Here is a 15,527-nt window from a genome sequence, read left to right on the forward strand (position 1 = left end):
ATATTCAAATCTAGAAGTTAACCTCAGAAAAATTTCAAAGTTTCAATCGCAATTTGAAATTTTTTTTGTGAAAATTCGATAACTTTTTATTAATGATTTTTACATGAAACTACAAAAAACTGAGATGATAATAATTTTAGTAATACATTTGTCTAGTAAAATGCGTGTGTTTTTTAATACATGTTTTTGTTATCAGTAATTTTAGTTACATAAAAAGTAATGTAAGCCATTTTTAACTATTTTTTTTAAGTTCGCATTCAAAATTTTGATACATCAAAAATTATAATTTTATTAATAATAATAAACTTTATCACCTTTCCGAAGCAGTTTTTATTTTTCGGAAACGTTCAGAAATTTATTTATTTTGATTTTATTGCAAAACGGAAATACTCCCACCTTCTGTCAAAATATAGCAGAGGCCCGAGAAGTAAAAGTAAAAAAAAAAATTGACTTTGAATGGACGTAGGTTTGGTTCTACCCATCCAATAATACAAAACTATAAATACGTAGTTGCATAATATTTAATTTATTACTTATTAAATTCTTCTATCGATTGTATTTCGTAACTAAATTATTATTTTTTTAAATGAACAAAAAATATGGCTAAATGTATATTTATTGCCCACTTGTTCATAGTGATTGTAATCGTTTACCACTTTAGCGATTCGATAAAAATCGTTAGCAAAACAACCTGAAGATGATAGATTCTTATCTATTTTGTTTTTAATTAATAATATAAAAAAAATACCTCTCAAAATTGAAAAAAACGATATGACTCAATAAAATTGATTTTAATTTTCAACAACGTGGCTGTTTCTGCCGATACGATACGATACAACAGTTTTTAGATTCAAATTGAACTAATAAAACTAGTCAATAAATATGTTAAGATTTCGGTGAAATATTTACATGTCAGTGAGAAAAGGACAGTCAAAGTGAGGGCGGGCAATAATTAGTTGCGGGCAATCATAGTCTAGTTTACCCTACAAAAGTTATAATTCATGTTGAAAATTGAAATAACATGAAAATGAATTAAATTTAATGACTCAAATAGATTTAAACAAATTTCTAAAAGGATTTCTAATCCTCTAATCAAAATAAAGAACCTCACTAATATTCCTTTGGACCATAGAATGTGTACTAGCTAAAAAATCTATATTTTATCTGAATATATGTTTTGGGAAGGCTACCGGTAACTCATCAAAATGACAATTCAACACATCTTTAAAAAGTGATTTAAAGTCATGAAAAGTGAAACAAAAACTGGATTAAATAGGTTACGTAGGTTAGTTTTTTATCATCGCTTTTAATGTCTCTATATCACTTTTTAAAGGTGTGTTGAATTGTCATTTTGAAGAGATTTTTAACATCTTTGTGGACAGTAAATTATATACATGAATTTTGAGTCCGTACCGTAGATAATAGAAATAAAGGAGAAATGGCATGAAAGCTGCCGAGCCACGACCAAACTACACGGACGACTATCAAAGTGGCTATGCAATGAGAGAACTATATTATACGTAGGTACATATATAGGTCAGTGGCCGAGTTGGCATCACATTTGGGTTTTATTACTGCTGTACATTACACACGGAATTTGTTTTGTGAACACAGTAGTTTCTCATAAATCCGCCATCCCAAAAACCGGACAAGAGTCCAATGCAAAAATGCTAAAAATTAAAACATGTTTATTGTAAAAGCAAGAAAAATACCGGTACAAATCATTCATAAAATTTGAATTTATTTGGTATAAAAAGATAAGGTGTCATGTTTACACTTGCAAGGAGACTTCATATTGTAAACTTATTCAAACAAAAATTGTTGCAGAACGAAACAAACAGAAACTCATGCACCAGCTGCTAGATTATGGAGAGGACTAACCGAAATGTTCTAAAACAACAATAATTAATAGAAAATAAATGATTTTTATTTTTTTTAATAATTAATAGTGAACCCTGGTGTCTGGTAAAATTCAGCTCTAGATGGCGGTATAGTAACCGAGTCGGTAAGAGTAAGATAACACAACCTGTCGGTGTGCTATATTTGGCACAAACAAATCTAGGCAAGCGGTGGACAACTGAATTTGACATACAAAAACTGGCAAATTATAGATCTTGGTTTTGTGCTTTCAACTAGTAAAAATAACGGCAGATTATCGTAGTTGTCGGATAATCGAGCGACGAATTACTAAGAGAATACTGTACATATTTCGAATGTCACGGCATTATTAATTTCAAGTTTATAATGCCGTGGCACAAGATGCTATAACTGCAAGAACACAGGGTGTAAGAACACAGATATCCCACATTAAAAACTGAGATATCGTTAATAAAACTGCAAGGGTTTGCTCTCCATAATTCTCCCGCATCCAATGCATTCACAATCGCTGTGCGTGTAATAATGCACAATGGGGGCGAAAGGATTCTGAATTGTGTGAATGTGGCCAAATTAAAAAAATCAAACACAACTCTAGAAGAATGACCCCAACACCGAATTCCGTGTGGCACATCTGTCTGAACCGAGTGACTCTGGTTGCCGTCGACTGATTGAATAACCTATCTAACTAACCCTCGCATACAAAGAATTATATTATCATTGATAGCAAATCGTCATCATGTATGTTCCGAAATACCAATCAACGGCAGAAATAAACGATAAAACTATAATCAAAATTCAGTGTGCATCTCAAATGCTCTACGTTTGCTTAAAATCACTGCCGATTTTCGGTTACTCCTGCCAAGTGGTAAAATTTGATTTACGCGGCGGTGATAGATTGCCATCGACGACGTTTGCTAACATAAGCCTGGTATTTCACAGGCAAGAGCGACGGGCATTTCTGCATGAAATTTTGAATTGTGAATACTAGGCTTTAGTGTAATAAAACATCAATAAAATATTATGCCACAAAATTAATAAATTAATATGGGGATATTTTAGTGTCTTTACAAAAGTAAACGAGAGCTGAGATTGGAGTGTAAATATGTTGAAAATAATTTAATGTGAAAAGTTATACATACATATATGTATAAAACAAATACTTACATATATATTTCTTATTGTTTATTATGTTCAGAGATATTGCAGTCCATTGCACATAATATTACATAGTACTTAAATATAAGTACATAATATCACTAAAGAGATTAATAATAATTTACAATAAAAAAAGACGATACAATAGAATGTTAATTTAGGCTTTTCCATATGTTATGTTGTCATCATGGATAAAAGGTTTTTTTTTGTAAACGGTAGATTTCTTCGAAAGATCAATATGTAGAAACTATTGAATTAATAAAATTATTGCTTATGGCCGAACAATTGTCTTGGCTGTCAATATTGCCGTGTCCCATCTAGACTGCTGCAATACCACACAAATACAATCTCATGCAATAGTCCACCAAACTAGTGTATAGATTTAAGTGCAAATGCGAAATCATTTGTATTATTAAAATGACAGTTTTAGTAGCGAGTAGGTGGGAAACAGCGACGAACATACGTAAAGGAGTGAGAAGGAAATAGATTTGGAGATAGATTTTTGGTAGCCCAGAGAATTCATCGACAAGAATAGGAGATACATAACAATCTTGCGCAATCTTGACTGACAACTTGCAATACCTTGCCAGCAAGAAATTGCCGTAAGAACTTGCTCGTTTACCGGGGTCTTTAGCGAAGTTTCATGGATTACATATTATGCAACATCTGGAATTGGGGATAGCTGATGTATCATATAATGCAACTGTTTCGTCATGACATTTGACCATTCTTATAGTTACGTCACACCAGTAGCTTTGTTAGGCTTTCCACCAACCACAGAGCAGGGTTTCAACGTGTACTTTTGAATCTGCGCTTGATTTTGTACAAGAAGCACACTGCCAGCGCTAAATAATCGATAAACTTCCGTCTTCTTCCACTTTAATCGTATCCGCCAAGAGATACTGCCATTAAACGAAATCATTTGCAACAAGGGAGCGCCGTGTGTGTGCACTGATTCATGTTTAATTACCAAACGTTATATAGTGCGTGCCCCACTTGACATCAACATACAGAATTATCATGAAATCTGAAGTGCAAATCTTGCATCGTACTCGGTGTGTTGGTTCTGAGAATCGCGATCCTACCGGAATTACAAGTAGACAGAGAGAGGATCGAACTCCTTTCTCTGACCCAGGATACGGTACACACCTAAAGCGTTATCGTACAGCAACAGCCGCATAGATCAGGTTAACACCTAATACTTTTTATTAATTAATATTACTTGCTTAGTGGCGTATGGGATCATTTTCTTGGTGACAATATATAGACATTGTGACTCGAATAGGTAAAGGATCGGTTCAGTGACGGTGATAGTCTGATTAGCCTATGGTCTCCGTGTGGCTTGGTATCTTGGGCAGGCGGGTGATGAAGGCATCCGGAGCATTCATGATGGTGGAAGTCATCATGCCGCAGCGGGGTTCTAGAATAAAATTAATAAAAATAGTACATATAGCTTTAAATTTGATAAAATAATAAATATTATGTCACTTAACATTTTGAAGGATAGATAAGTTCTCCATAGCATAAAGGTTTATGCATTTGAGGTTACACGTTTACATTCTTTACCCAGGCTAATTTGTGCGTTTTGGGAACAACTCATGATCTCACAGCAATCGTTGCAACTTCCTTACTATAGTTGTAACGGACGTACTGCTCCAATATCAGCCGACGTCGCCCCATATTAAAATCTGCTATTTACCTTAACTTTGCCTGTCCTTAAATTGAATAAACTGCCTGTAAATGTATGAAAAATTATGTAAAAATGTATATTTAATGTCAATACAATAAATGAAACGTCGGAGCTTGGCTAGAGGTATACGGGGAGAGAAGTAGTGTGAGAGCTGGTAAAATCATAAACATGTTTAATTCGGGCACGATTGTTAGAACCGTGCCAAAACGTAGTGGGAAGCCGTGCCGTACGCCATGCGCCGTCATAGCGTCACAAATGACCGGTGGTACGCCGTCATTACGTCCCACGGGCACGGTTCTGAGGATCGTGCTCAAACAAAGGAAGGCCGTGGTCACGTTCGGCCACGGCCCGAAACTACCGGCCGAGCGCCGCGGCGCCGCGATAGCGTCGCAAACACGGCTCACGGATTCCAGGAATCAAAGAGAAAGTGAGCCCGTGTGCGCGTCGTGCGCCCGCTGGCGGCTATAAAACGGGCAACAGGCCCTCAAAACGTCAGATCTCCAGAAACCACCACCAGCTCTACACCTCTCTCTCTGCTCTGCCCTCTACCTCGCTCCGACTTCTGACTCTGCTCGCCTTCTTTCACTCTGACCCCCGCCTCACCCTGGACCACGGACTGCCTACCCCTTCGGACCAGACTCGGAATCAGCTCAAGAACAAGCGACAAGCGATCGGACCAGCTCTACAGCGGCTACAGAGACGGCCCCGTTCTACCCCTCCACGCCACTGAAGGACGACATCTTCCGCCTCCACGGATTGGGATCACCGGCCCCATTTACAGTCTTGTGTGTCACACGATTACGTCTGATACAATAGTAGTGAGAAATAAGATCTAAATGGTGTTAGAAAGAGTAAACACCAAGCTTTATATTCAAATCTAGAAGTTAACTAAAGAAGAATTAAAATGTGCACCTTTATGAAACCAAAGGTACCGACTGCAATTTGAAAAAACTTTTGAATTTTTAAATTAATTATTTTTATATGAAACGACAAAAAAGTGAGATGACTATAACATTTTTTGTAATAAATTTATCTAATAAAATAAGTGTGTTTTTATATATTTTTTCGTTATTAGTAATTTTAGTTAAAATAAAAAAAGTGAACCATTTTTTTTTTGCAGTCAATATTTTAATATTACAATAAACATATGTTTATTTCTACAATAAAACATGAGAGTGTATTTTATTACCTCTCTAAAAAAGTTTTTAGTTTTCAGATATATTTAGAAATATTCCATTTATTTTGATTTTATTGCAAAGCCGAAATACTATGGAGTTAATTAAAAAAAAATTATTGTTAAGGATAATGTTCAAATGATATTGGTAGACTTACGGTAGAGCTGCGGAGGGGGGCTCCCAGGCGGTGGAGGCGGGGGTGGCAAGGGGTCCCAGCGGGGTGCGTAGGAGGGCCAGCTGGGGGGACAGGGGTACGCGTGGCCCCCGCATTGCGCCTTGGATTGCTTTTTCTTCTTTCCATCCGTACGGGCCTTCTGCAAAACCAAACGATTCTACTTTATATTCAGCAATGCATTTTTTCTTCAATTAAATACTATATCTCCAATAACATGCATTTTTTATTGGATCTCAAAAATTGCACATAAAACGTATTCAAGCAACCAAAAGGCGATATCAAAAGAAATCTGTTAAATGCAGATTAGCAATAGTTGTTAGAAAGCTCCGACAGTAGAGTCAGAGACCTGATGACTGGTGTAATATAATGCCAACTTGTACCGTTAAAACGAAATATACTGCCGGACTAAAAACTTTTGCAAACCCGTCAATTCTATTCTATTCTAGTCTAAAACCTACGAACATGTCAGACGAAAGTTTGAGATTTGTTTCTGATTTCAAAAAACTCTTCGTAAAGCCAACAAAGACACTTGACACAAGGACCTATTTCAATGTCACCATTCACAAATAAATTATGTAGAAAACTCGCCAATTCTTTGTCTACATAGTTTAGCAAATGAGTATGTATGCCAATTATTATTAGTTCAAACATACTTTTTTAAATCAAGATATTATCTCCGATAATTTTAGTTTCCAATTATTATTTTCATATTTTATAAAATCGTAAGCATTTCAATCTACCCAATGTAAAAGCCCCGTGAGTTTTTATCAAATGAAAGTCAAACTTGAATAATTCAATTGAAATGTCGATTTTTATATCGATTTGGTATTGCAATCCCTACTCGTCTTCATTTGAAAGTATTGCTAATGATGAACAGTGTCGGAGTGCGTATGCACGGGAATCTGTTCTAGTATTAGTGCTAATGTATTATGCTCTTTGCCAAACACATATAAAATATGAAATTATTGGATGAGGATCTGCCTCAAACACTAACACGAAGTAGTTCGTTAAAATACAAAAAACACACCAAGATAAACTACAAGGACGAAAACTTCAAATTGGCTAGAAAAACCATAAATTACATGCTACTAAATTATATAATGCCCTTCCAAATTAAATAAAAAATACCATGGAGATAAAACAGTCAAAACAACATCAAAATATGGTTAAGTAAACTTGAAGATGAGGAAATCATATTAATTTTGAAGTTACAACAACACAACTTGCAGTCAATAAACACGAAGATGTGGAAATCATCAAATATGAAGATGAGGATGTTTAGTATTGAAACAGTTTTCCCATACTATCCATCTCCTTCCCTAAAATTAGCCCTACCCACATTGGACATTATGAACATTTATGTTGCACTAATTGTCGCAAATACCAGTCGAGTTCGTGTCGTACATCAAGAAGGTGCCACCTTTAATTTCTTCGTCGTATCATATGTGCAAATACCAAAATAAATTCGTTTTTTCGTTGGTCTCGTTGTGGAGGAAAATTCACCAGTGCAAGTGCATCGAGAGCCCGTATTTTTACCCGGATTCATGGGAGTTCAGGTAGGCTGTTTTCCTTCTTCCACTTATTCCCGTGATATTCAGAACCAATTGAATGAGCTTCTAATTATCGTTTTTTTACAGTTCACTCAAAGTGTAATAGAACACGTTACAGAGGATATCAACAAACATGAATATGAGGAAAGCAACAAACACAAAGATGAAGATATCAACAAACATAAAGGTGAATAAATCTACAAACATGAAGATGAGAAAATCAACAAACATGAAGATGAGGAGATCAACAAACATGAAGATGAGGAAATCAACAAACATAGTCAAGAAACATGAAGATGAGGAAATCAACAAACATAGTCAAGAAATATGAAGATGAGGAAATCATGATGTAACACCAACACAACTTAGTGAGAAGGACTGTGAATAAACTACCACACGACAAGCTAAATTAATATTAAGATGCATTGTTTCCTTGCCAAGCGAATAAAGTTTATTTTAGTATACTAGGAGCATTTTTTAAGGTTCAAAATACCATAAAATCATGGCAAGTACGTTGTTGAGTTCCTAGCAAATCCGCTACAGATTCCTCAGGAATTCCAAGGGTAAGTAACAAAAAAAAGAAAAGAAAAAGAAAGCATACAATAGTGGGTGGATGGCATACTTTGGCCGGGGTGACGCTCTCCTCATCAGAGTCCTGGCCCGGTGCCAGTCCGTCGGAGAAGCAGACTCTCTTCAGCTTGGTGGTGGCGGTGCGAGGATCTAGGCGGGTTATCTTCACACCGGCACTGCGAGAAAGAAAAAACACCAATCAAATTATGTACACATTGATTAAAACGGAATTATTTTACATTTTTAGTCCATTTTAATATAAAACAGATACTTTGGATGTGACATTATGATAATCTGTTTATATAAAGAGTGTTTGTGGCGGACGGGCTTCGCTTAAAGATTGATGAAGGCGAATGACGAGGGACCACAGCCAGTGGATAGCATTTGTGGAGGTCAATTTTACCCGCAGTTGTACTTAATGGTCTTACGGTTGTTGAACTATCCTTCAACTCCGGGTTGTCTCACAAACTCTTTCAGTGTCAACAAAAAACTGGTTGATAGATTATAAAGAACTCGGGTGACTTTAAACGAATGATTCTGGGCCTAGACCTTGGGCTTGCAATCATTTATTCTCAATCCCTGCTTTATCGACAGCTTTATTGTTACCAGTGCCATTTATGAGTAACCTCTGTGTAGGTTATAATACTCCCTATTTTCCTTGAGGCCAGCACAATCCCTACAACTGTCCAGCGCCCTACGATTCATGAAAAGCAATGTAATACTTTCCAAATCCCAACACATTAATAGTTTATAGTATATTACAGAGTTGGCAGTACTTACACAACAAGTATACCCTTATCCGGAGATGGCTTGATGACGCAGTGGGGAGGGGATGGAGAAGACGCTCCGTTGGTGACCCCGCTGACAGCTGAGAGACCTGTTCAGAAGTACAAAAAATGTTATCTACAAGAACTAAGATAAAATAAATTATTACAATGAAAAATCGTAACTGTAAAGCAAAAATCTATTTATCGGAATCAGGAAAATTCTCGAACACTGAGCTCTGGGGTACGTTTTGAAATTTTCACGGCCAACAGTATTAAGAGTGATTTATTATCCTTCCGTCTTCTTTAGCCAACATTTCGGATAGCATTACAGGGATCATCAGGCGCTGTGTATTGTACTTTAAATTAAAATAAATTGCACGGGAATCGGTTAATATTAACCATTTTAATGCTGGCCTCTTCAACGCAACCTTTCCCATCAACGGGGTACATTTTGACACAATGTACGTGTTTTAAAGAAAGTTCGTGGATCACATATGCAACAGCCCGCAGCACTAATATTATTCGAAAAGAAGAGAAACTTTAAATAAACATACCGGGATACTGCAGTACCAAATTGATCCGTTCGTCCAAACTGATCTTGGCTTTGGCTTCCTCATCATCAACTTCTTCCAACCCAAATACACTACCCATTCCCCTCTCATCGCTATACATATCATAACTTTCTTCATACTCTGCTGCCATGCCGTCCATGTGGTAGGCATCACCGCCAGCGGGCTGCGCTGTGGATATGGTCTCGATCTTGTAGACTCTGTCGTCCGAGGGTTCGTCCTCTGGCGTACAAGGGGTGGGGATTTCGCTTAGCGAGTGGCGAGTGTTGGTGACGGCGTTTGTGCCGACGGGAAGGTGTAGTTCGGAATCGGATTTGAGTTCAACTTCAATGAGGGCTGAGTTTTGTATTTCTGGCTGGGGCGTCACTCCTGAAATTATTAATGAAAGAGTTTTTAAGAATGTATGCTATAATGATGGAAGTAGGAGAAAATAAAATATTGTCAGGTTATTTGTAACGAATGCCACCTGTTTTAACATAAACTGATGGTCTCCCATTTTGTAGAAGGGAGGAAACACAGAGGCTTGCAATCGTTCCACAGCCGAGCTGTGAACTCAAAAACGAGTCGTAGAAGCGACCCGATCGCATGTGACAAATGTCAAACGTGTACATATTTTGGGTGCGCGTTTGGCGTGTTTATCGACTATGCACCGGTGCCATAGGGATCAATAACGCTAATTCCTCAGAGCATCTTCCATTGTAAACCTGTAGAACAAGGACAGCATACCTACAAGGTCAAGAGTTTTTTTAGGTATTTTGGCTCTAGACCAGAGATGGCTGCCAAAATCCAGAGTGGGGCGCACTTGCGATTTGCACAGGATCAGCAGTTGTGCAGTATCTGCGGGCCCCGTGCAGTACGCCCAGTTTCTGAGAGCCTAACATGACTGTGGCTTCGTTGGAGCCCCATGCCTGAACTGGTCACTTAGAGTTACACCACGCATGATGATAGCCCTAAGAAGTGTTTGTGGCTTATGTTCTAAATGACGAGGTTCTAAATGATATTTTTTCTTTGACATAACCTTTGTATGCAGAACCGCTTCTTTTGCTAATTTCTATAACCAAAATAATTTTAAGGGTCATCTACAGCAGTGTTCCGCAAAGCGTGTGGCACACCGCGGCACACTGGTGTACCGTGGTCATCAGTTGGTGTGCCGCAGAAAAAAATCATGGTATTGTGAAGATAATAAGAAAGCAAATGGGAGCAGATAAGAGATAATATCGGTCACTTCTGTTTCATGCGTACAATGGCTTTCTCGCGGAAAAGTCCTATTTCGGATTTACGAGCTAAAAAATGAGTCCCAGACGTTTTTAGAGGCCCAGGGTTCAGATTTTGCTTCTGTGTTTAAAACAGAAGAATGGGTAGTAAAACTTGCATATCTGGCGGACATATTCGCTCATTTAAATGAGCTCAACAGAAAAATGCAAGGCAAAAATTCTTATATTTTAACCTCTTCGGACAAAATTGAAAGCTTTTGCGCTAAGTTGGTATTATGGATCAGCCACGCTGATGGTAGTAATGAATTTTTTCCAAATGTCATGGCTGCCGATTCAGAAACAAAGTGCAGGCTTTGATAGCGAAACACTTGGAGCTATTAGCGAAAAAAATGAATTGTTATTTTCCTAAATGTGACATACAGCCTATGGACTGGGTACGAAATCTACTCTCGGATAACATTTATTTTGGCCACTTACCGATAAACGAGCAGGACGAATTCATAGAGTTAAAAACTGATCGGACATTAAAACAAAAATTTTCCAAAGTAGAGCTAGCACATTTTTGGCTGCGTATAAAAAATGAGTATCCACTGTTTTCAAAGCGTGCTGTTGAAAATATATTACCATTTGCCACAACCTACTTATGCGAATTGGGATTTTCAACCCTCACTCTTAAATCGAAAAAAAGAGAACGCCTGAGGACGATCAATGAAGAGATGAGAGCAGCCTTATCAACGATTGCTCCAAATTTCGATTGCCTGTGCTCAGTTAAACAGGCTCACATTTCTCACTAAACATCTTTTCATATTAGGTATATTGATTTTAGTAATAAATAAACATTGCTTTTTTCCTTGGTGTACCTCTAAAATTTATTGATTTGATAGGTGTACCTTGAACACAAAAAGTTTGCGGAACACTGATCTACAGGTTCTAACATCACTCGAACCTTTTGAAATCACCATTTTGTTTGTATCTGATAGCTGATTGCTGTAAGGAGGCGCATTGGAGTTCGTCACTTTGCTTGGATAGGGTTCGAACATTGCCTTACCATGGTCTGTGGTGTCCACAAGGTGGACTTTCCATAGTCAATGATTTTTAAGATCTTGTTTTTGTTATCAAACTCTTCTTAACCTTTCAGTACTTTCAACACATTTGTTATCCATGTATAGATTGAATAACCATGGTGACATTATTTCAGTTTAACCACTTAATAAAAATCCCACAATATTTATAAATTCTACCCTGCTATCCTTCGGCATTTAAAAAACCTTAAGCACGATCCTCAGAAATGAGGAAACGACTAAAAAAGATCAGTTGTGAGAGAGCGAGTGACTCACCCCAGCGCGAAGGCCTCCTGCTCCTGTTTGCCATGGCCCCGTGGCTGCTGTCAGGACGCCAGTCCCATTTGATTTCCCCGCGCACTGCCAAGCGGCCAGAAGAATCCTGGGGCACTATTCCCGTGACCGTAGGGATGGGCCGGATGTCTGTGATGGGCTAGAATTAAAAAAAATAATTTTCAATTTCTATCATTTTCATGGCTATCCAGCATAAAACCATTATTCAATGGAGCCTGCTCGAAGAAGGTAGCTGCATTTATTCCCTGTGACACGAGCAGAACACCCGTTTAGTTGGCTTCATAGAACGGGTTGTTTCTTCGACTCATTTTTTGGCTCGCTTGTGGAATGAGTTACCGGCACAGGCATTAATATATCCCTTCCTACAGCCCCTACCTTAACCAGCCTCAACGCTGCACAACGCGGGGCGATATGCTTTTACACTGTACAGACACCCCTGCCCTTGTGAGGTATAACATAAAAAAAATAAAAACAAAGTGCAAATCGAAGTCTCGGCCAAAGGGGTCGTTGAAATACCGAGCAACAATAAAATAAAATCAATAAAACTAACCTTGGTTTCTATAACTACGGGCTTGGTAACAGCAGGCAGGTCATAATTCTCCACCATGTCAAACTGTCGCTTCAGTTCTTCAGCAGCAGCCAACCGTTCCGCACTCATGTTGCTCATGTTTAGTCTCTCTCTCGTGAACTCTTCAAACTCTCTCTTTAATCGGTCAAACTCTTCAACGGCTCTGCGATTACTCTCAATATCCTTCGGCGTAATTAGACCTATCCCGTAACTTTTCGGTTTCTCTGCTATGACCGTCTGAGGAGGAAGCTGAGAAGTTGCTACATTTTCCTCACGACGAACAACAGCTTCTTGAGAGATTTCTTTTGGACGTGAAGTAATGACTTCTATAATATTTCTGGAAGTATCGGCACTCAAAACGGGTTGAGAATGTACGATCTTTGGAATGTCTTTAACATGCTCGATAATCGACGCATCCTTTCCACCACCTAATGTAGACTCAATCATGCTATTCGAATCACTATGCATCGATTTAGCGACACTTTCAAAATGTCCTGCTGCCTTTTTAACAGGACTTCCTTCAGCCAATTCTGGACTTATTTCAACATCATTCTTTAAAGAACTCATAGAATTATCGCATGGGCTTTCCGAATTCAGCAACGAATTGTTATCAGAACTTTGAGCCGAGTTATTTGAGTCGTTTGAATTGTGTTCGAAGGATAACGAATTGCGTAGTGATGCAAAACTGGACGTTGAATTAGAATGCTCACTTTCGACGGAGAATCTTTCCGACTCGTCTTTCGGCAGACTTGTTTCTTGGATAACGTCTATCGTCGGTGGTTCAATCTTAACGACCGCATCTGGAACTATGACGTTCTTCTTGTTGCTCTCAACGAAATCGCTATGCAGTTCATTAACGCTGATGATCTCTTGGGTGTGAACCGTCCGATTTATTCTCGGTGAGAATTCCTCAGAGACTTTTATCATTTCGTCTTCTGAAGTCTTTTCACGTTTGATATTAAGAACGGTTTGCATACTGAATTGATCTGCCGAAACTGGTTCAGTTTCTTCGTGATCGGTTGTCTTTCTTCGCTTCTTGGATGAATGTTGTGAGGATGTATCGAGGGAGCTAGCATCAGAAGATCGTTTTTTGTTTTTCTTCTTACTCTTGGCTTTTCTCATAGTTTCGGAATCGGATGAACTAGAGCTGGAAGAGGACTCCTCTCGCTTCCTTCGTTTCTTCTTTTTATCTCTGTCGGGCTCTCTTGCCTTGCGTTTGGTAGCCAATTTCTTGGAGTTCGCTTTGCTGCTGGTTTTTTTCCCCTTTTTTTTTGCTTTGTCAGCCAAAATTTCTGAAACAAAATAAATTTATACACATTACAATTTATATTTTTTATTATCGTAGTAACGTAGATGCAATCAGTTATCTGTCAGCTTTAGCAGTTTGACTTCCATGGCTTCAATATAACTTCTTATATTAACTCCTCAGTCTAATTTGTTCGCTTTTGAGAACAGCTCATACAGGTCTCGTAGAAATTGTTGTCACCCTTATTGTCATGGTAAAAAAGATGATCTAAACGATGTTAGATTTATAATAAAATCAACACCTCTATGACTCCAAAGGTTCCGACCGCAATTTGAGAAAAATTTAAGAAATTTAATGAATTTTTTATTAATTATTTTTATACAAAACAGCAAAAAAATTTAGGTGACAATAACTTTTATAATACACTAGCTGACGTGTACCCGAAGTTGTTGTGGGTTATCTTAGGAAATACATGATCGCGGACTTTTCTGCAGGCTTATTTAATATATACAATTCCGTATTACATTATATTGATGTATCTCATAAGATTTAGAGAGCGTTATCAGCAATATTAGTTAGAAAAAACGTAAGGTTAACTACTTTTAAAACATTTTTGGCTTTAAAAATTTTAATATTACAAAAATAATTACTCTAATGATAAAATGTGAAAGGATATTTCATCACATTTCAAAAACAATTTTTAGTTTTCGGATATGTTCAGAAATATTTCAATTATTTGGATTTTATTGCAAAGCGGAAATATTTGAAAGTCAAAATTATGTTTAGATCTATTTATTTCTCCATATAAACAATTCATCTTTTTTAGCTAAAAAATTCTAACCTTAAACGTTAGAATTTCGAAAAAAGTTATTTGTCTCTTCTAGTTCTACTATCATTTAGAAGTTTGTCACCGGACACCCTGTATATGTTGACAATCTTATTAATTAGGATGTTTTAGAGAATTTTAACAATTCATCAAATTTCAGGAGTTAATTTCCAAGTTCTGTGAAAGTCCTATTATTATATCAACATGGGCCAGTTTCTTCACAGACCTGAAATAATAATAGAACTTGAAAAGAACTTTCACAGTCCTTGAAAATTAACTGTGAAATTTGATGAACTGTTCAAATTTTCTGAAACAACCTATCCTTAATATCACTTGTATTATTGTTACTTCTTCCCGTCTCGATAATCAATATCTTTATCGATAAGTGCGGAGTGTAATGTGCATAATTAGTTGATTTCGGAGTTGAGAATAATTCGATGGCGTCGCGATTGACTGCCTCGCGCCGGTAATATAACGACAGTTACCGAGTTGATCGGGAGAGTTTATGGCCACATATCTATGGCATTCAAAGCTCGCAAGTGGTGCCGGTTGGCGACGATGTTGCTATTCTCTTGGGAGAATCCTGCCCTCAACAATCTTGTAGCTTAACGCTGCCGGAGCCACCCTACGAATGAATCGACCCAGATGGAAGATATATCGATAGCCCTCGGGCCGGGCCTCGTACCGCCAGACGACCTTGGAGCGGACCCGTCGTCCTCCGACTGCATCAGGCAGTCCAGCGGCTGCAGGACCAGTCGTCACGCTATGTGCCGTAGGCACGTCCTGTTT

General features: G+C 37.8%; 1 protein-coding gene across 1 annotated transcript in view; it reads right to left on the bottom strand.

Annotated features, from left to right (window-relative positions):
• Positions 1-443: 443 nt before the first annotated feature.
• Positions 444-15,527, bottom strand: part of LOC149409783 (uncharacterized) — a 34,801-nt gene continuing 19,717 nt past the window's right edge. The window contains exons 10-16 of the mRNA XM_089649067.1: positions 12,649-13,958; positions 12,081-12,237; positions 9,515-9,898; positions 8,974-9,070; positions 8,246-8,369; positions 6,056-6,212; positions 444-4,453 (exon numbers count right to left, since the gene is read on the bottom strand). Coding sequence (XP_089505193.1) covers positions 4,353-4,453; positions 6,056-6,212; positions 8,246-8,369; positions 8,974-9,070; positions 9,515-9,898; positions 12,081-12,237; positions 12,649-13,958 — 2,330 coding nt within the window. The 3' untranslated portion in view covers positions 444-4,352. The remainder of the gene's footprint in view (positions 4,454-6,055; positions 6,213-8,245; positions 8,370-8,973; positions 9,071-9,514; positions 9,899-12,080; positions 12,238-12,648; positions 13,959-15,527) is intronic.

The sequence above is a fragment of the Hesperophylax consimilis genome, chromosome 29 (assembly GCF_061612785.1).
Source record: "Hesperophylax consimilis isolate HC1 chromosome 29, BYU_Hcon_1.0, whole genome shotgun sequence".
NCBI lineage: Eukaryota > Metazoa > Arthropoda > Insecta > Trichoptera > Limnephilidae > Hesperophylax > Hesperophylax consimilis.